The following is a 21381-nucleotide window of genomic DNA, read 5'->3' on the forward strand; positions in this document are numbered from 1 at the left end:
TACCACATAAAAAGTACATTAAACAACATGCATTTATTTAAGCAAGGTAAAATATGTATATTACAGAAGAAAGTATTTTTCCTAGTTATTACTAAGCATGAGGAGTTTAACAAAATTAATTTCACATTTTTACCCTTTTTCTACAAATTCCTACACATTTTCAAATTTTCAGCCTTTTTAATCTATTTTAAAACAGAAAAGGGAAAAGTGTTTCGCGAAGGGCCCCCTGGATCTTTTGAATCCTCACAACGAGATCCCTATGCTTTGCATCTAAGACCCTGGAAAGAGTTGGGACCAAGCAATTGGGTCCTTGGTTCGACCGGCGGCTTGTCGGCGTGATTCCGGCGAGCAGCGATGGCAGTAGGGTGGGGAAAGGGCTCGAGCGTGGGCAGGAGCTTACTGCGAGTCGATGCGCTAAGGAGCTTGTGGGCTGAGGAGGCTTGGTGGTGGCGGTCCACGGTGAGGCTTTGGGCGTGGTGGAGGGAGTTCTTCTCGGGCACCGGTGGGGGCTGTGGGGGTCGAGGGGTGGCTTGGGAGGCTAGAGGGGCTTAGGAGGTGGCGAGGCTAGCCAGAGGGGAGGGCTCCACGGTAGCGCTACTGGCGGTGCAGCAGAGCTTCTAGCAGAGTGGGAAAACGGTAGGGGAAGCGCCGGTGAGGGGCAAGGGTGCCTTTTATAGGCGCTGGAGGGTGCGAGGAGGGGCTAAGGGGCGTCAACGCAGCTGGGGTCCACCAGGGGCGCACGGAGGTGGCCGATGACTGGCGGAGGAAAGCAGGGTCCACGGGGATTGGTCACGTGGTGCGCGCGTGTGGGTGAGCAGTGATGAGTGGCCGGCTGGGATTTTGGCGTGCAAAATCCATCTTGCCATGTGCGAGGAGTGGTTGGGAGGCGCGCCTGTGTTGTCGCTTCACCGGTGATGAGTGGCTGGGCGGTGGAGCCAAAGGCGGGCGGCGATGTGGCAGCGACAGTCTGTAGGGGGATGTGGTGCACGCGAAGGCCACTAGCCGGCGAAGATGCACCGTCGGGAGGTTGGGATTGCGCGGGCGCGGGTTAGGTGAGACCTTGGGGACATCCCGTCCCATAGTTGGCGGTGATAGGCTGGTAGAGCTGCACGAACGGGGCGGCGCGATGTGGCGTGCCGGAACGCGCCGTGCATGATCACCCGGATTGCGACGCACATGGGTGCCTGCGTGGCGTGCAAGGGTAGTGACTTGGAGGCTGAAAAACTCCAAATGTTGAATTGAAACATCAAAATCTCCAAATGTAAAAGTTGCTATCCAAACTATACTCTACAACTTTTTCAAAAGCCTATGGTGCAAAATCTGGCTAGTTTTTGAGATAAAACTGGGCAAAGTTTGGTAGAATGCCGAACCTGGCTTAGTTTGAAATTTCCCCCAATTTGTCTATTTTGGATTTAAAATTTGAAAGCCTTCCACTAAAAATCAGATGATGTGCAAATAACAAAAATTGTTTGTTTTTAAGTGTTCTACAACTTTTATATTGGCCAAAAGTTGAGTTGTTCTGTGAATCTGATTTTCCACTTCTACCTCTTTTTAGTACCTTTTCAGGCATCTTTTCAACACTTGATGAATTTCAAAAAGCTTTTAAATGTTGGAATTTGAATTTTGGGGTGTTTCTCTACCTTTCCAACCTAAATTTGCTTGTTTTCATATTGGTTTCTTGTTTGGCCCATTTTGACTTCAATTTGCCCTTTTATGTTGCTTTTCAAAGTTTAATTGAAATTTGAAATTTACAAGTGGCAAATTGAGGTTTAGTGGTGATTTGAGTGCTTATACACTTTAATTAACCTTTAAATTGTTTAACTTAAACTAGGGATGTTACAGATACACCCGACCCATCAGCTCTTGGGACCTCAAGAGCTGCAAGTAGAAGTCGAGGGAGATGCTCCGGGAGTACATCCGCCGTTTCTCCCGACAGCGCAACGAGCTACCCGACGTAGTCGACCCTGACATGATCTAGGCATTCATCTCAGGGACCACCTGCAAGATATTCGTCCACAAGCTTGGGTGTGCCAAGCCCCGCTCCACCAAGGAGCTACTCGACATCACCACCAACCATGCCTCAGGGGAGGAAGTGGTGGTCGCGATCTTCAATGGAGGGGAAGGCACCACCAGCACAGAGGCGGAGAAGAGGGCAACCCCTTCCGCCATGAGAACAACAAGAAGAAGAACAAGAAGCGCCACGATGGCGACCTCGTGGTGGCTGCCAACCGTCCAGTAGCAGAAGGGAGACAAGCCCACCCCGACCACTTTGAGAAGATGCTCGAGGGACTGTGCCCAAACCACAGCTACCCCACGAAGAACCTCTATAACGATTGCGACCTCATGAAGTGCTACCTGAGGAGTGACCTCAAGGTCGGTGCCAAGGAGAGCTAGCCACCGTACACCAACATCAACACTGGGGAGAAGGACGCCTTTCCCGAGCCCTAGGACTGAATCATGATTTTTGGCGGCTCCAACTTTTATGGGGGTCATAAGAGAAAAATCTCGACTAGGTAGGTATTAAGCGCTGACCCTGTCATTCCGACCTACCTAAAGTGGTCGGACATGGCTATCATCTTTGATAGGATGGACTACCCCAACCACACCGGGGCACCAGGGAGGCTCCCCCTCACGGTGGCCCCGATCATCACCAATTCCCACTTGTCCTGGTCCTTATGGACTGGGGCTCCAACCTCAACATCATGGACATTGCCACCTTGGATGATATGAAGATCCTGAGGTTGGAGCTCTGAACGAATGGGGTGCCCTTCCCTAGGGTTATCCTAGGGAAACAGGCAATCCCACTAGGGCAGATTGACATGCCCATCATGTTCAAGACATAGGCCAAATTCCACATGGAGATCCTCACCTTCGAGGTAGTGGATTTCGTGGGATCCTACCATGCAATCTTCGAGAGGCCGTGCTACGCAAAGTTCATGGCAATCCCGAACTATACCTACCTCAAGCTCGAGGTCCTCGGGCCCCATGGCATGATCACAGTCAGCACAAACCATGAGTTCGCACTTCTCTGCGATGTGGAGAACTGTGAGCTGGCGACACAGACCATCCACTATCTCCAGTTCTTTGAGATCCAGCAGATCATGCAGGAGATGGCCCCAGACTCCAACAAGGCCTCGACCTCAAGGGCCTTCAAGCCCACGGAGGACACCAAGGCTGTCCAGATCAAACCCGAGGACTCCAACAAGGTGGCGCGGATCAGCACCGTGCTGTCCCCCAAATAGGAAGATGACCTCGTCAACTTCCTACGTGAAAATTGGGACATGTTTGCATGGAAGCCCTCTAACATGTTGGGGATCCTGAGGGAGGTCACCGAGCACGCCCTTGATATCAGGCTGGATGCCCAACCTATCAAACAACGTCTAAGCCGCTTTGAAAACGAGAAGCGAAGGGCCATTGGCAAAGATATTGCTAGGATCCTAGTAGTCGGGTTCGTCAAGGAGGTCTTCCACCCCAAATGGCTGGCCAACCCTATGCTGGTGAAGAAGAAGAACGGCTCTTGACACATATGTGTGGATTACATGAGCCTGAACAAAGGCATGCCCCAAGGTGCTATATCCCTTGCCCAACATTAATCAAGTGGTCGACTCAACCACACGATGTGAAGTCCTGTGCTTCCTTGACGCCTACTTCGACTACCACCAGATCGCGATGAAGGAGTCTGACCAGCTCACGACCTCTTTCATCACCCCGTTTGGCACATACTGCTATGTCATGATGACGTTCGGACTCAAGAACGTGGGCTCCACATAATAAAGGTGCATGCACTGCTGCCTCGAACACCTGGTCGAGAGCACCATGGAGGTATACATCAATGACATCATCATTATGTCCCTCAAGATGAAGCTGCTCATCCCCAACTTGAGGGACACATTTGAGTGCCTTCTTTGCTACAACATGAAGCTCAACCTGGAGAAGTGTGTCTTTGGGGTCCCCAAGGGCAAGCTCCTAGGATTCATCATCTCCGAGCATGGCATCGAAGCCAACCTGGAGAAGATCGTGACAATCAAGAACTTGGGGCCAATCACTAATCTCAAGGGTGCCTAGAAGCTGACGTGGTGCTTGGCCTCCCTAAGCCGCTTCATCTCGTGGCTCAGGGAGCATGGCACGCCCCTGTACAAGCTACTGAAGAAATCCGACCAGTTCTGTTGTAATGAGGAGGTGCAGGAGGCCTTTGACAAACTCAAAGCCTTCCTAGCCTTGCTCCCGACCTTGGCCTGACCGACCTTGAGTGAGCATCTGCTGCTATACATTGCCGAGACCACCCAGTGGTTAGCGCGGCCCTCATCGTGGAGCGGGAAGAGCTCGGCCACGTCCCCAAGGTGCAGAGGCCGGTATACTTCATCAACCAATTGCAAGCTCCTTCACTACTTTGAGAGCCACCTGATCATGGTGGTAACATCGATGCCGCTCGAGGAGATCATCCAGAATCGTGATGCCTTGGGTGGTGTGGCCAAGTGGGCAATAGAGCTCGTGGGCTACCACATTGACTACATCCCGAGGACCATGATTAAGTTGCAGATCCTAGCTGATTTCATCATAGAGTGGACCAAAACCCAGACACCGCCCCTCCCGACCAGTCAAGAGTACTAGATGATATACTTTGATGGGTCATTCATGGTAGTGGGTGTAGATGCTAGAGTGGTGTTTACCTCAACAAAGGAGGACTGTCTCGAGTACACGATCCGCCTCCACTTTCTCGCCACCAACAACGTGCCAGAGTACGAGGCCCTCATCCATGGCCTCAAGATCGCCTCCGAGTTGGGCGCCCGTTGCCTCTACATCAGGGGCAACTTGGAGCTAGTCATCGATCAGGTTATGAAGGAGGACTCCTGCCGCGAAGAGGAGATGATTGTCTATAGCAAAGAGGTGTGGAAGCTTCAAGAAAAGTTCGATGGCCTCGAGCTCCACCACATCCTTAGGCATGACAACCTCATCGTTGACTTCCTAGCAAAGCTCACCTCGAGCCTGGAGCACGCCCCACCGGAGGTCTTCGTCAACGATGCCTACGAGCCATCAATCAAGCTCGCCAAGACACCTGACCTCCCACTGGGCTTAGGCGGCCTAGTTCCGACCTTGGAGCCGACTCCGGGGAATAGGCAAGCCCCTACTGACCATAAGGTCCTGATGCTTGAGCCAAACTGGACCACACCATACTTCAACTACCTTTTGTGGGGCACCCTCCCCAATGAGGTCACCGAGGCACGCCACCTCGCCAGACGCGCGAAGGCCTTCGTGGTCATCGGGGAGGAGCTCTACAAGCGCAGTCCATCAGGCATCCTCTTGTTGGGATACAAGGTAGGCTACGCTAGCGCAAAATAAAAATTTTCTACCGTGTAAATCAAGAAAACTGCCGTATATGGATCACGAGATTACCACTCGACAAACTAGTGTGGAAGATGTAGAATCGCGTCGGGGCAGCGAAGTCGATCAGCGTAGTCGATCATGTCGACATTGAGCAGCTCCTCAGTAGCTCGTCGACGTGCAGCAAGGTCGTCCTTGTGCTGCGGCTCATCGTTGGCTCGTCGTGGCTCGTCGGCAGCTCGTCGTGGCTCGTCAGCAGCTCGTCCAAGTGCTGCAGGTGCAACACCTCCAAGGTATCCACACGTGCAGGGAGGAAGCATCGCAAGCTGGACTGCTAGGTCCGTGAGTTGCAACAGGGCGATGGCGTGGGAGACGCGGCGGCTATGCTTCGGCTAAAAAGGTGTAAAACCCTAGGGCGCCCCACCCCTCTATTTATAGAGGTTTCTGACGGGCCTCTGGGTCCTAAGCCCATTAGTACTTCTAAACCTGGTCCAACTTGGATCATATCCGAATTAGGCTTCTAGCCCCTTAGGTGTGTGACCTTATGGGTTCGGATACGTATAGACATGGCCCAAGTACTCCTACTCGGCCCAATAGTCGGTAGCGGCCTCTAGCAAGATGTGCCAACTCCTATACGCACATGAAGATCATATCAGACGAACCGTCACAACATCACGTACATGCTATTCCCTTTGCCTCATGATATTTGATCTAGCTTCAAGCCGACCTCTCTTTCTCGATCTTGTGATTCGGAATCCCTTTGAGGTTAACTCTTAACCGTACGTAGCATGGCCATGCATTTCTGGATCCGATCACTCGAGGGGCCTAGAGATATCATTCTCAATCAGAGATGGGCAAATCCCATCTCAATTGACCATGCCTCACAGCATGCTTCCTAATAAAACCCAAAAGCTACCTTTTTAACTACCATATTACGGTGTAGCGTTTGATGGCCCCTAAGTAAGTCAATCCACATCTTGAGTACATGCGACAATCTCAAGTCTAAGGACAAAGCGTACATGTTGTGTAAAGAAAGAACTACTTCTCGTGTTGGGTCAGTCCTAGCACATGTCTCTACATATGCCTACATTATCAGTTTGACATCTCCATGTCCATGACTTGTGAAACATAGTCATCAACTAATACATGTACTAGTCTAATATTCATGTGTGTCCTCACATAAACTCCGACTAGGGACAACTTTAGAATAACCATACAAGTAAAGAGTTTCACATACAATTCACATAATTGCAAATCAATTCAAGTAGCCTTTAATGGATATTCAAGGAACACAATATAAAATCATGGATACAAATGGAATATCATCATCTCTATGATTGCCTCTAGGGCATACCTCCAACAATCTCCCACTTGTACTAGAGTCAATCTAGAAGGTATCTAATACCCATAGCTCTTACTTGCGCATCATGTTTAGCCTGCGGGAGTGGTTTTGTCAACGGATCAGAAATGTTCAGATCCGTGTGTATTTTGCATATCTTGATCTCACCCCGGTTAACGAAGTCTCGAATGAGATAAAATCACCGCATTACGTGTTTGTTCTTCTAGTGATTCCTTTTGCTCCTTTGCTTGCGCAATAGCCCCATCATTATCATAGTAGAGATTCAATGGGTTGGACGCATTAAGGAACATACCAAGCTCAATAAGGAAGTTCCTTATCCAAACACCCTCCTTCGCGGCTTCCAAAGCCGCAATGTACTCGGCTTCTGTCATAGAATCAGCCACCATCTCTTGCTTGGAACTCTTCCAGCTAACAGCACCACCATTTAGCGTGAACACAAATCTTGATTGTGACTTTGTATCATTTCTGTCGGTTTGGAAACTAGCATCGGTGTAACCTGTTACAACGAGCTCCTCCTCACCTCCATAGATGAGGAACATATCTTTAGTCCTTCTTAAGTACTTAAGAATGTTTTTCATCACTATCCAGTGACTCTCACCCGGATCAGACTGGTGTTTGCTTGTCATACTTAGCGCATATGAAACATTTGGGCGAGTACTTATAATTGCATACATGATAGACCCAATAGCCGAGGCATATGGCACTCTACTCATGCGATCCCGCTCATCAGCAGTCGAAGGACACTGAGTCTTGCTAAGATGTATGCCATGTGATATAGGCAAGAACCCTTTCTTTGCCTCTTCCATGTTAAACCGTTTCAACACTTTGTCAATTTAAGTATCTTGGCTTAATCCTATAAGCCTTCTCGATCTATCTCTATAGATTTTGATACCTAGAATATATGCCGCTTTCCCTAAGTCCTTCATCGAAAAACTATTTTTCAGTGAAGTCTTTACAGACTCAAGCTTAGGAATGTTATTTCCAATCAGCAATATGTCATCCACACATAAGATTAGAAATACTAGAGAGCTCCCACTAACCTTCTTGTAAACACAAGACTCTTCTTCGTTCTTGGTGAAGCCAAACCCTTTGACCACTTCATCAAAATGAATGTTCCAACTCCTAGATGCTTGCTTCAATCCATAAATGGATTTCTGAAGCTTGCATACCTTTCCAGCATTTTTCGGATCGACAAAACCCTCGGGCTGTATCATATACACGTCCTCAATTAGGTTTCCATTCAGGAAAGCTCTCTTGACATCCATCTGCCATATCTCAAATCGAACTATGCAGCTATAGCTAGAAAAATCCAAATGGACTTAAGCATCACTACAGGCGAGAAGGTCTCATCGTAGTCAACTCCTTGAACTTGTCGAAAACCTTTTGCGACAAGTCGTGCTTTATAGATATGAACATTTCCATCCATGTCCTTTTTCTTCTTATAGATCCACTTGCACTCTATGGCTTTAACACCATCAGGCGGGTCAACCAAGTTCCAAACTTGATTGTCTCCCATGGACTCTATTTCGGATTGCATGGCACTTTGCCATTTTTCGGAGTCTGAGTCCATCATTGCTTCTGCATATGTCGCAGGCTCATCATTGTCCAACAATAATATTTCCCACATTTCGTGGAGTCTTGCCGATCTTCGTGGTTGTGGTGGTGTTTCTCTTGCCATGGGTGTCTTAACTTGTTCTGCTACGTTAGCATCACTCGTTGATTCTTGCCCGATTGGCTCATCTCGAACTTCTTCAAAATGCACTATCTTTCCACTCTTTTCTCCTTTGAGAAACTCTTTCTCTAGGATGACCCCATTCCGAGCGACAAACACTTTTTTCCCTTTGACCAGTTGTAGAAATAATATCCTAAAGTTTCATTTGGATATCACACAAAAATGCACTTATCCCACTTGGGTGTGATCTTGTCCAACTGAAGTCGCTTGACAAACACTTCACATCCCCAAATCTTTAGAAAAGGCAAACTAGGAGTCTTTCCAGTCCACATCTTATATGGTGTCTTAACTACGGATTTAGATGGTACCCTATTAAGTGTGAAAGCTGCTGTTTCTAGAGTGTATCCCCAAAATGATAACGGTAGGTCCGACTGGCTCATCAATGATCAAACCAAGTCTAACAAAGTTCAATTACGTCGCTTGGATACACCATTTCTTTGAGGTGTTCCAAGCGACGTAAGCTGTGGAACAATTCCGCAACTCTTCAGATGATTGCTAAATTCATGGCTCAAATACTCGCCTCCACGATCAGATCGCAAGGCCTTAATTTTCTTGCCACGCTAATTTTCAACTTCATTATGAAATTCCTTGAACTTTTTGAAGGTTCCAGACTTGTGCCTCATCAAGTAGACAGCCATATCTACTAAAATCATTAGTAAAAATTATGAAGTATTGGTACCCTCCTCTAGCTGTCATGCTCATTGGTCCGCATACATCGGTATGCACAAGTTTCAACAAGTCTAATGCTCTCTCAGGAAAACCTATGAAAGGTGCCTTGGTCATCTTGCTTAGTAAGCAAGCCTCACATGTCTCATATGATTCAAAATCAAACTAAGTTAAAAGTCCATCAGTATGGAGCTTCTTCATGCATTTGTCACTTATATGACCCAAACAACAATGCCACATATAGGTAGTACTAAAATCATTAGGCCGAGGCCTTTTAGCATTTATGTTACAGACAGGTGAACCATCAAGATTTAAAACAAACAATCCATTCACAATGGGTGCAAAATCCATAAACATATCAATCTTAGAGATCACACAAGCATTGTTTTCACTCGCAAATGAATAACCGTCCTTCATCAAACATGAAGGAGACATAATGTTTCGACTTAAACTAGGAACAAAATAACAATTATTTAATTCCATAATAAATCCTAACGGGAGGTGGAGTTGCATCGTCCCAACGGTCAACGCAGCAACTCTTGCATTATTGCTCACGTGAAAATCAACTTCTCCCTTTTCAACACTTCTACTTCTTATCATTCCTTGCATCAAATTGCAAATATGAGCAACCGATCCGGCATCAAATACCCAAGAATTAATAATTGTATCAGTGAGAAATATGTTGTCTATAACATTAACAACAAGCGTACCTGAGGTGGAAGTACTCTTACTTCCGCCATTCTTCAATGAAGCTAGGTACTACTTGCAATTTCTCTTCCAGTGACCAAGTTTGTGACAATAACAACACTCTTTGTCTGGAGCAAGTCCAGGTCCAGCTTTAACCTTGGTCACTGGGTTTGGCTTGGCAGCCTTGCCCTTCTTCTTCCAAGAATAGCCCTTCTTCTTAAAGCTAGGCTTGTTCTGTATAGCCATCACATGGCTGCTACTAGCACTTTTCTTAATGTCAGCCTCTGCTGTTTTAAGCTTCTCCAACTGTTGAGTGTAACCAACCATCTTGATTACGTGTGGTCCTACTGCTGCGCCTTCTACTAGCTTGCTCTCCACAAAGGCCTTAGACACATTGAACCTTTCAGTCCTGGCCTGTGTTTGGAACATGTCTTTAAGCATCACAATCATATCGTGCGCCTCATGGTTTGTTTAGAACAATTCTTCTAGTAATGGGTTGTCTAGAACATCTTCCTTTTTCTCAGCCCTAAGAACAATTCTTAGGTTACGGATCCAATCAAGTAGTTTGTTTCATTCAACTTGTCCTTCTCAAGGACCGAATGCAAAGCAAATGGTGTGATGTTGCTAGGTGCCATTTAATCTACAACAAAAGTAATGCAAAATACACTAAGACAAAACATATCCATGATAGAGCAAATCACATTAAACTATTTAATAGAATCTACTCCCACTAAAATCAATATCCCTCTATTGATACTTAGTGATTCAGGATCCATAACTAACAAGTCTACCAGTGAGCTTTAGCATCACCACTAGCAAAGAAGGTAGATCGGTAAGCAACTTCTTGCTAATCATATCACATATGACTCCTGTTGTTGGGTGACATCTCCATGTCTCGGTGCCCAACTTTTATGCCCCAAGGTCCTTAACCGTTAAGATAACCTTGTTAAGAAAACCAACCCTTATGCGTGTAAGTGTCCAACTCAAACCCGTCTAGTCAAGGAAAACTAGTGGCACCCTAATTTCATAGACCTACCACCAATTGTACAAGACATGGGATGGTGCAAGTTTTAGTTGGGAGGGCATACTAACTTAAACTTTGTGAGGGATCATTCTACTTTTAACATCACATCATGCAGGAAGTAAAACATAAAGAATAGCATTCACACAGTTGTGACACAGTATGGCCCGTTTTCTTATGGTGATCTCCATCTCCATAGAACCTGTTCACCATGGTGATCTCTATCTCCATGTTCCATGTGCACCATCCTCCTGGTGATGAGTCCTCCAAGAACTAGAACATGCTATTGCACCTAATAGCTAGTAATGAAGATTACATAGTTGCTTGGATCATCACATATTCGTACGCAGACCATTAAATACATTAAAGTGACAACACATATGGCTCCAGCCGTGTTGCCGTACACGCGACACGGAGGTCACGAATTAGTTACACACATGCATCACATACATAAAGGGGCCAACTGATCACAAGATCCATCCATCCTGCAAAACAGAGTTAGGCGTTCTAACGTTCTACCGTGTAAATCAAGAAAACTGTCGTATATGGATCACAGGATTACCACTTGATGCATTGGTGCAGAAGATGTAGAATCATGTCGGGGCAGCGAAGTCGATCAGCGTAGTCGAACACGTAGTCGATCACGTCGACGTCAAGCAGCTCCTCAGCAGCTCGTCGATGTGCAACAAGGTCGTCCTCGTGCCGCGGCTCGTCGTGGCTCATCGGCAGCTCGTCATGACTCATCAGCGGCTTGTCCAAGTGCTGCAGGTGCAACACCTCCAAGGTATCCACACGTGCAGGGAGGAAGCATCGCAAGCTGGACTGCTAGGTCTGCGAATTGCAACAGGGCGAGAGCGTGAGAGACGCGGCGGCTATGCTTCGGCCAAAAAGGTGTAAAACCTAGGGCACCCCACCCCTCTATTTATAGAGGTTCCTGACGGGCCTCTAGGTTTGAGGCCCATTAGTACTTCTAAACCTAGTCCAACTCGGATCATATCTGAATTGGGCCAGCCCCTTAAGTGTCACCCCTATGGGTTCGGATACGTATAGACATGGCCCAAGTACTCCTACTCGGCCCAATAGTCGGTAGCGGCCTCTAGCAAGACGTGCCAACTCCTATACGCACATGAAGATCATATCAGATGAACCGTCACAACATCACGTACATGCTATTCCCTTTGCCTCACGATATTTGGTCGAGCTTCAAGCCAACCGCTCTTTCTTGATCCTGTGATTCGGAATCCCTTTGAGGTTAACTTAACCGTACGTAGCATGGCCATACATTTCTGGATCCGATCACTCGAGGGGCTCAGAGATATCACTCTCAATCAGAGAGGGGCAAATCCCATCTCGATTGACCATGCCTCACAGCATGCTTCCTGACAAACCCGAAAGCTACCTTTTTAACTACCCTGTTACGGTGTAGCGTTTGATGGCCCCTAAGTAAGTCCATCCACATCTTGAGTACATGAGACAATCTCAGGTCTAAGGACAAAGCGTACATGTTGTGTAAAGAAAGAACTACTTCTCGTGTTGGGTCAGTTCTAGCACATGTCTCTACATATGCCTACATTATCAGTTTGACATCTCCATGTCCATGACTTGTGAAACATAGTCATCAACTAATACATGTACTAGTCTAATATTCATGTGTGTCCTCACATGAACTCCGACTAGGGATAACTTTAGAATAACCATACAAGTAAAGAGTTTCACATACAATTCATATAATTGCAAATCAATTCAAGTAGCCTTTAATGGATATTCAAGAAACACAATATAAATCATGGATACAAATGGAATATCATCATCTATATGATTGCCTCTAGGGCATACCTCCAACAATCTCCCACTTGTACTAGAGTCAATCTAGAAGGTATCTAATACCCATAGCTCTTACATGCGCATCATACACCGCCGCCGCCACGCTATCCGATCCTCTCTCCGCCAGCCGCGTCCTCCTCGACGGCCGCAACAACACCGTCCCTTCACGCGCCAGCCCTCCTTCCCGCGATGTCGTCGGGCCTCGCCCCCATTGCATCGGTGCTCCTCTCTCCCCAGCGGCCACGACGCCGCCACCCCTCCGCCTGCCCTCCTCCTCCCTGACGCCAACGCCCCTCCGCCGGCCTCCTCCCCACAATGCCGACGCGCCCCGACGCGCTCCTTCTCCCCAAACCCGACGCAGTCCATGCCTCGAGCACCGCAGTCTCTACCGTGCCGCCCCGTCCCGCCCCGGCGCCATCTTTGTTGCGCCACCGCCGGCCTCGGCAGCCACAACCCATCGGCGAACGTACCGTACCCTACCGGCACTCCTCCCCATCGGCCGCCCGAGATAGCACGCGCGGCTGTGTGCTCGTCATCTTGTCTGATGATGTAAGCCTGTGGCCGTGCTGACGTCATTTGTTTTCTTTCTATTTCTTTTTAATTCTACTTATTTACGAATAAGTTAAAATAGCTAGAAATTATAGAAAAATTGTTCAAATAGCTAGAATTTATACAAAAATGTTAAAATTATTAGTATGGAAATGGTGAATATAGAAATTATGTTATGAAAATTAAAAATTTATAAATAGTGCTAGGAAATTAATGTACATTATTGCCATGCATTGTTTTATTAGTGGAAGTAGAAAATATATAAATAGTGCTATATATTGTAAACTACCTACTACTTAGAATAATTCTTTTATTATGCCACAAATTGAGCTATAGTATAGTTCAAGAAATTATAGAAATGTGCATCAAATTATTGAATTAGCTAGAAATTATAGAAATATTGTTGGAAAAGCCTATTAATTGTAATTTGATCTATGTACAACATTGATTCGCAATAAATTATAACATATTCTATAAGTATTAGTCATTCTTTTTTATTATCATTTATTTTAACAAATTGTATAAGTATTAGTCATTTTTTTACTAAATGTATAAGTTTTAGCCGTTCTTCTTTGTAGTCAATTATTGTTACAAAATGTATAAATATTAGTCATTAATTCCGTAGTAAATTATTGTTACGAAATGTATAAGTTTTATTTAGTCATTCTTTTTTGTTTTCATTTACTAGTAATTCATAGTAAATATTGTTATATTCATTTATTGTAACAAATTGTATAAGTGTTTCATTCCTTTTTTCAGTTATTTATTGTTTGAAAATTGTATGAGTTATACTCATTTTAGAATAATTTTTTTACATTATATTAGTTACAATGGCACGATCATAGTATGAGCAGGCCCAATTGGACGAGGAATACCTAATGGACTTGATTGCTCAAGGTCACACGAATGATCAGCCGAACGAAGAGGTCGATTACAGCCAGACTGTCATTTACGTCAACATGTTTGGTGATGGTAACCAATTGCCGAGTGAGGCAATGATGGGAAACAAGGTGAGGTATAACAAGTATTATACGCTTATCAAGATTATTAGGAATTAATAGTTCTTTAGTTTTTCAGCCATCTGGATCAAGTAGGCCTAAATGGAAACGAGGCCCGAAGAAGAAGTTAGAGGGCCATATCATCATCACGGAACTTAACAAAAAAAAGGGTGAACCAACTGCTCCAGATAATGCTAAGACTAAATTGGTGGATCAAATTGGGTTTCTTGTTAGGGTTAACATCCCAATAAGCTTTTAGAATTGGAAAAGCTCTGAAATCGATGAGAGCGTGGTCCCCACAAGCACAATCCCCATAAGCACGGTCCCCAGGTGAGAGAAGAAAATGATATGGGAGCAGATAAAAGAAAACTTTATGTTCGAAGGTGTAGATGGAAAAAAAGTGAAAGATTGGAGCATTATGAAGGGTGCAATTGCTTTTCAGACGTACAATAAGAACCTGAACAAAGACTACATAAAGAAGGGCCTTACACCAGATTTCACGAAGCACCCGAAGTTAAGAGATCACTAGGATTCATTTGTGTAGTTCAAGAAATTGCAAAAGAGCTCTAAGGCAATTAAAACCAACACCGACAATGCTTGTCAAAAGAAATACTTTCATAATCTTGGGCCAGGAAGTTACAAGACAGGGATGATCAAATGGTAGTGGATGGAAGATGACATAATTGCTAAGGGAATATTACTGGCGACTCTCGAATGGTTGGAGCAAGCAAAGCATTGGTATTATGCTCATGGAGGCATGCTCAATCTCGAAGATGGATCATTTGTGTTCAGCCAAGAATTAAGAGAAGCGGCTACCAGGATTGTTGAGTTAATAAAGGCAACGACTGAAGGATCTTTCGTGCCTAACTGAGAGAAGGACGAGCTGACTATGGCACTAGGTAATCCAGAACACCCTGGACGTTGCCAAGGCAAAGGAGTAATTCCATAGAAGTTTGCCTTTCATGAGCACATTGATCCCTACAGAAGTCGCCAAAGAAGTAAGGCTTTACATGCATGACAGCTGCGAGAGTTACAAGAACATGTAGTTTTGACAGAGGCAAGAATGGAGGAAGCAATCCACCGGCGTGTAGCTCTAGCTCTTAGAAAACAAGCCAGTGAACAAGCAGCTGCATCATCAGGGGCTAATGTTGACGTAAGCCCCCCTCAGTGTCGAAGCAGCATCGCTTCCATGGAAGCCCCAACTGGAGGATCTTCTGACATGGTTGAGGACAACCAACGCCACCCCATGGACGACATCACTGGGAAGATCCCTTGTGAGCTTCTTACTCCTGTGAAAAACAAGCTCATCATGGTGGCTTATGGTGTGGCTGAACAACCGACACAAGGCTAACAATTCATGGTGTGGAGATTCCAGCTCGAGGTTATGCTAAAGTTTGGGTGGACCAAGTCGTCGATGGTTGGGATGACCTTGAACTGGAGGTACCTGGAGGTGACGGAGAAAGAATATAGGAGAAACCATCCACGGTTGGATTCTATGGCCCAAGCACTACATAAGGATTCCGCAACTGAATCCCCCGACCTTGGGATCATCTCCTCGGGGCTCAAGGGCAAGATCACCTATGCCATCTGCCAGGGCACCCTCTCCACTTGCTGACAGGGATCCTAGCATGAGTCCATGGTCTACACCAGCTGACAAGGATCCTAGCATGAGTCCACCTTCCCCTGTTATGAGCAAGGCCACATGGCGAAAAACGCCTTCAGTTTCACCTACTGTGCCTACAAAGAAGAAGCAGAAGAAGCCAAAGGAGAAGTAACCAAAGTCCAAGAAACCTTATAATATGACTGATGCGAAACTCAACGTAGTAGTAGATGCTTAGGTTAAAGTTCACTTTGCACCAAAGCCTCCCGTGGAGAAAGATCCACCACTTGATAAGGTCAAATTTCAGACTTTCATTAGAGGCATGGCATTGGAGAAAAATTAAAAGACAAAGAAACCGCCACTATCTGACTACGACCGCACAATAACAAAGGTTTTTTAGAAGAAGAAGAAAAGTGGGTCAAGTATTCCACAGCTCGGAACCCAATCCAACCAATTGATTGCCCCGCTCCAGGTGCTTTCGAAGTTTGATAACAACATGCTTCTATTTGCCAAAGATACAAATCTCAACGCAGCTCAACTTCGAGAGGAAGATCACATGCCAAAGCAACCAAGGGCTGGAAAATGGAAATTTGATTTAGTGAAAGACCTTGTGTGGCCGTAGTTAGTGGACCGTCTTCCAACAAAGATGTACAATTTGCACCAACGAGTACATGGAGGCTTCAGCCACCGGTTTACTCATGCTAGAAGTTCGGATTGGAGATCAGCAATAGTCCGTGGTAATACCATTATAAATGTGTCGTTTGAGTAACTTTATTTCCTTTACAATCAAGATGCACTTGATAAATCACTCATCAGTTCCTGGGTTCTGTAAGTGTTTAATTTGTTCTAACTTCAAATTTCCCAGTCTAGTCATTGTGCGATGTCTGATCTCCTATTCTATTTTGTATCATGCAGGATGGAGATTCAAGCTTGCCAGAGGATTGGATTGTATGATGTCGGCTTGATGAACACGGATGTTATAAACGAGGCAAATGTAAGAGATAAATCAAATTGGACCTTGAAAAATATATATAATTTCTTGGACAAGCAACATTACAAGAAGTACATACTTCTGCCGTACAACTTCAAGTGAGTGTGTTTCCCATCTTTTTTTATTTTTTGAACTAGCAGTTAAAAATAAGACTAAATACCTTTTCACTATGCATATATGTACAACTTCCACTGGATAGTCCTTGTTATCGTGGTTGATCGAAGCATGGTCTATATTCTGGACTCTCTAAGGAGGTCAAGAAATCAATCCACCGACCTCATAGACATCCTTAACAGAGCACGGACTCGCTTCCATCATCATCAACACTTAGGTGAATTCAAGGTACAACTTCATATCCAATCTAAATTCCCAGTATGTATTGAATTTACACATCTCGTATCACTTACTTGAACACAACAAATATTTTATAACTTCTTTTGCCATATATAGTGTTTGAGATAGAATGCGGAGAATAATTTATGCGGCTACTACGTATGTGAGTTCATCCATAGCTTTGTACATCCCAAGCATATATCTGACCACGAATTAAGAGTATGTATACAAATTTCTTAACAATAAATTAGTTCTAATTGTGCAGATCCATTGATCTGATATAATAGCCTTCGCTAACGATATAGATTATGCACATGAAGGAAGAACTTCTCAAGATGGAAAAAATTAGGGCAATTCAAGAACAACTCAATGGATTTCTTCTATACGAGGTAGTAAATCCAACAGGAGAGTTCCATAATGATAGATCAAATCTGCATAACCGTTAGGACTCGTGTTCAGAATAGTTGATCCAAAATGTTGAACTTGGTGAGTTGATGCAATATAATATTATTCATATATGTGTATGCACAAAATGTCTTTGTATAATATTATCTCAAATGTAATATAATAGATCAAATACAACTTTATATATATTGCGTATTAGAACTAGTATACGCAAAGAAAACAAATACGAAATACTAATATAGAATAAATAAATAGAAAAGAAAAAAGAATTTAGTATCGGTCGGGGAGACCAACCGGTACTAAATTGGCCTCCGCGCGTGAGGCCAATTTAGTACCGATTGGTCTCCCCGACCGGTGCAAAAGGACACTCTTTAGTATCGACTTAGCAATACCGGTTGCACAACCGGTACTAAATGGGGGTTTGGACCCGGTACTGAAGGCGCTTTCCCCAGCAGTATGCTTTCGGGATATCTTCATATATATACACACTGACTAATTGCTCCGCATGATGAAGCTAAATATTTTGGAATAGAGGGAATGATTACTTTTGAATTTATATTAGTGTGGTACTTTTTGCCATATTAACATAACGTAGTGAGTAGTGTTATCTTGTGTTGTCCCTCACTAATGCCCTGTCGGTAATCCGTCCGTACTTATTGTTACACGATAATGTTTGTTTTATCAAATATGTTGTGTTGTTCGCATCATCGGCTTTGTCCGACATATCTTGGATTGATTTCGTTGTCTATGTTTGCTAGCTGCATGTGCCGAGAAACTGTAGGTACGATGTGCGTTACGTCAAGGGTTCGAGAGATTTTATTCCGAGTGCAGTGTCAAAGCGTGGTTATATATGGATGCATAAAGAATGCCTTAGTCTAGTGTGTAGGGATTTATGGATTTGATCGTGTATAAACTCAGCTCCTTGAACCAATACTGTAGATATTTACTGCATTTATTAATGGCTCTTATTCCTCCGTCACAAATTATTATTCATTTTGATATGTCTAGATACATGACTTTTGATATGCGCTTAGACATATAGTATATAGTATGTCTATCACTACTTAGATTCAGTATATTCACTACCTGAACTTGTTAAGTGGCCGATGGGGATTCAATCATTAGCATTTTCCTCCTAATGGCCGACGGTGCGTAAGTGTGATTGGACCATTTCAGTGAGTGAAGACGAATTCCCGACCCACTATTCACCGACCATGAAAATCAGACACACAAATGAGCAAAGGTCCTGTCAGCCACCTACTTGCTATCTCTCATCAAATGTCACAATTCCAATAATGTATATACGTAGTAAAAATTATTTATTTAGAAAAATCAAAAGAAATAGTGACGTATTGAGTAATTTAGTAGCAAAGGATGACGAGTTGATCACCACTTTTACTTGTGAAGACTGAGGACCCGTCTATCATGAACGAGTTTCTTTTTGGACGAATCTTAAAATATCACCTTTTTGACTACTAGGTATATGTATGATGCTTGCAACATTGCAATTCCTCCGTCGGTTCCACACACACTTGCAAGCAGCACGATTGACACTTGACAGTGCTGAGATGAAATGCCATTCGGCGAAGGAAGGAATCCTCGCGCGGGGATCCAGAGTGAATGAGTTATTGCCCGAAAACAACTTATTTTCATACTAGTCGATTACACCGAGACAAACAACCGTTGCTGATGCAAATTTGGCTTACTTAAGCTCCCCTGCTTCCCCACGCACGCTAGCGGAGTAGCACGCACGTTTGACAGTGCCCTCGCTCCAGCCTCCAGAAGAGGGACCAGGTGAACAAACAGATTGGGTGGCGGGGTCCAAAGTGATTGCCCGAAACCCGCTTGCATCCCGCGCGACGGGACACGTCGCGGTTGCGCCAAAGGCAAAAGGATTGACGTGTTACATATAGACCCCAGCAATCCAGCCCAATAATTGACGGATAATTTTCAATCCAATCCGCCATGGAGTGGAGCGGACGACCAGAAGCTTCTTCAAGGTGGCCGTGGGGCAAAAGAAATCGTCAAGCGCAGCCGCTGCGTGGAACAGAGGCGCCCTCGCGCCATGTTGGTGCCACTGCTATTACAACCAAGAAAACGGTGGGGCCTGGGGGCGGCGTGGCATGACAGGATAAGACAATGAGGCCACCACTTGAAGTATAGGAGAAATATTTCTGGGGGTTGGCTCGATAATCTGGCAACGCCGACGTTGCTTTGAGTAGTTAAGGGCGGTGAGAGGAAGACCGAGAGATGTGCCGGCCATCCTCCAATAATAAACACCATCAAGTCGTGGAGGTCAGTTTAATTTGACAGCTCACGGAACCCGTGTCACTCGTTGTGTGGAGTACGGACAAGGCAGGGCGGGTCACCATCAGCGCTCTGATTATTGCAGTCCAGGCGTTGGCTTTAAAATTTTAAAATTTTAGTTCAGGTCATATTGGATGTTTGATACCAATTTAGTTCAAATTTAGTTCAAATCACATCAGATGTTTGATACAAGTAAGACGAAACGTGAACTAATTATAAAATTAATTGCGTAAATCGTGGCTAATTCACGAGATGAATCTATTAAACCTAATTAATCCATAATTAGCACATATTTACTATAGCATCACATGGTCAAATCATGAACTAATTAGGTTTAATAGATTTGTTTCGTGAATTAGCTTTCATTTATACAATTGGTTTTGTAATTAACATGTCTTTAATACTCCTAATTAGTATCTAAGCATTCGATGTGACATGGACTAAACTTTAGTCCCTAGAACCAAACACCCCCGAAAGCTTACCAATCAGTTGTCGCGCTAAATTGGTTGGTTGCAGCTGCTATTCATGCTGCTGTCTGGCTGCAATCCAGCCATTCGGCTACAGGTTACCAGGCAGTTGTTGCACTAAATCGGCTGGCTCTACTAGAGCAACTTGTAAGGTTCTTACTTCAGCCTCTATTAAAAAAGTAGGGAGTCGGGGGAAAACCGACACCAGCAAGGCTCCTACTCGATCCCTAGAGCGGGGAGGTACCTAAATTCTCTCCCCTAGCAGAACCGTCTAAATTAAACTGGCTTATGTGCGCTAACCATCCTCTTAAAAGTTTAACCCAGTCAATACGCACTTAAAACGGCATAATGCGACAGTCTGTCGGGTAAATCCGATTCAACCCCTAAATATCTCGATCGAAATCACGAAGGTAAGCAGAGATAATACAAACATCATAGATTTATATAAATTAAGGTACAACACTAAGCGCTTACAAATTAAGCTCAAATATAAAAAAGAGAGAGAGCATTAAAGTACAGTGAAAAGAAAACTAAAATTAGGGTAAAATAAGAAAGACGGGAAGTTTTAAAAGGCGCCAAGCAGAGGACAACACATCGAGCCCACCGATGTGCCATCAACGAGAAGCAACACAACCTAAGTAGGGACACAACAACATCTCTGAGTATACTAATACTCAGTAAGTCTTAACCAACTATGGTACATATTTAACTAACTCCTAGTATGCAAGGCTTTTTGGCTGCTGGGTTTGTTTTGCCAAAGAGCAACTAAAGTGTCCTTACTTTCAGTATTTTAGCCAAATTTTAAGTGAGATAACTATTCTCTAGATTTGCGTAATCATAACATTCAATGTAGCAAAACAGTGGATTGTAGAACAACATTAATAACCATCATCATCATATTCCACTCCTTACTACGATGCGATGCAATGATCAAGGTACTCTGTTCTGAGAGGTACAACGGCGAATCGATTTGATTTTATCCCTTGCAAGGTAAACCTAATTACACGACACATGCGCCAAAAAGGCCACACACATTAGTTCGTTCCCAGCTTCACCCTCGAACATTTGAACCGCCCCACCAAACCATGGACAACTTGGGCCCTACATAAGACCCCAGAT

General features: G+C 44.6%; 2 protein-coding genes across 2 annotated transcripts; both read left to right on the forward strand.

The window, feature by feature from the left end:
- The first annotated feature begins 2855 nt into the window (after positions 1 to 2855).
- LOC117856306 (uncharacterized) lies at positions 2856 to 3242 on the forward strand. Its single transcript, XM_034738700.1, has one exon. It carries the CDS (start codon positions 2856 to 2858, stop codon positions 3240 to 3242), a length of 387 nt encoding a protein of 128 aa, XP_034594591.1.
- Positions 3243 to 4635: 1393 nt separating this feature from the next.
- LOC140222821 (uncharacterized) lies at positions 4636 to 9044 on the forward strand. The gene is made up of 2 exons (XM_072293953.1): positions 4636 to 5316; positions 9018 to 9044. The coding sequence occupies exons 1-2, from the start codon at positions 4636 to 4638 to the stop codon at positions 9042 to 9044; spliced, it is 708 nt and encodes a 235-aa protein (XP_072150054.1).
- Positions 9045 to 21381: the final 12337 nt, after the last annotated feature.

Source organism: Setaria viridis, chromosome 5, assembly GCF_005286985.2.
Source record: "Setaria viridis chromosome 5, Setaria_viridis_v4.0, whole genome shotgun sequence".
Classification (NCBI taxonomy): Eukaryota; Viridiplantae; Streptophyta; class Magnoliopsida; order Poales; family Poaceae; genus Setaria; species Setaria viridis.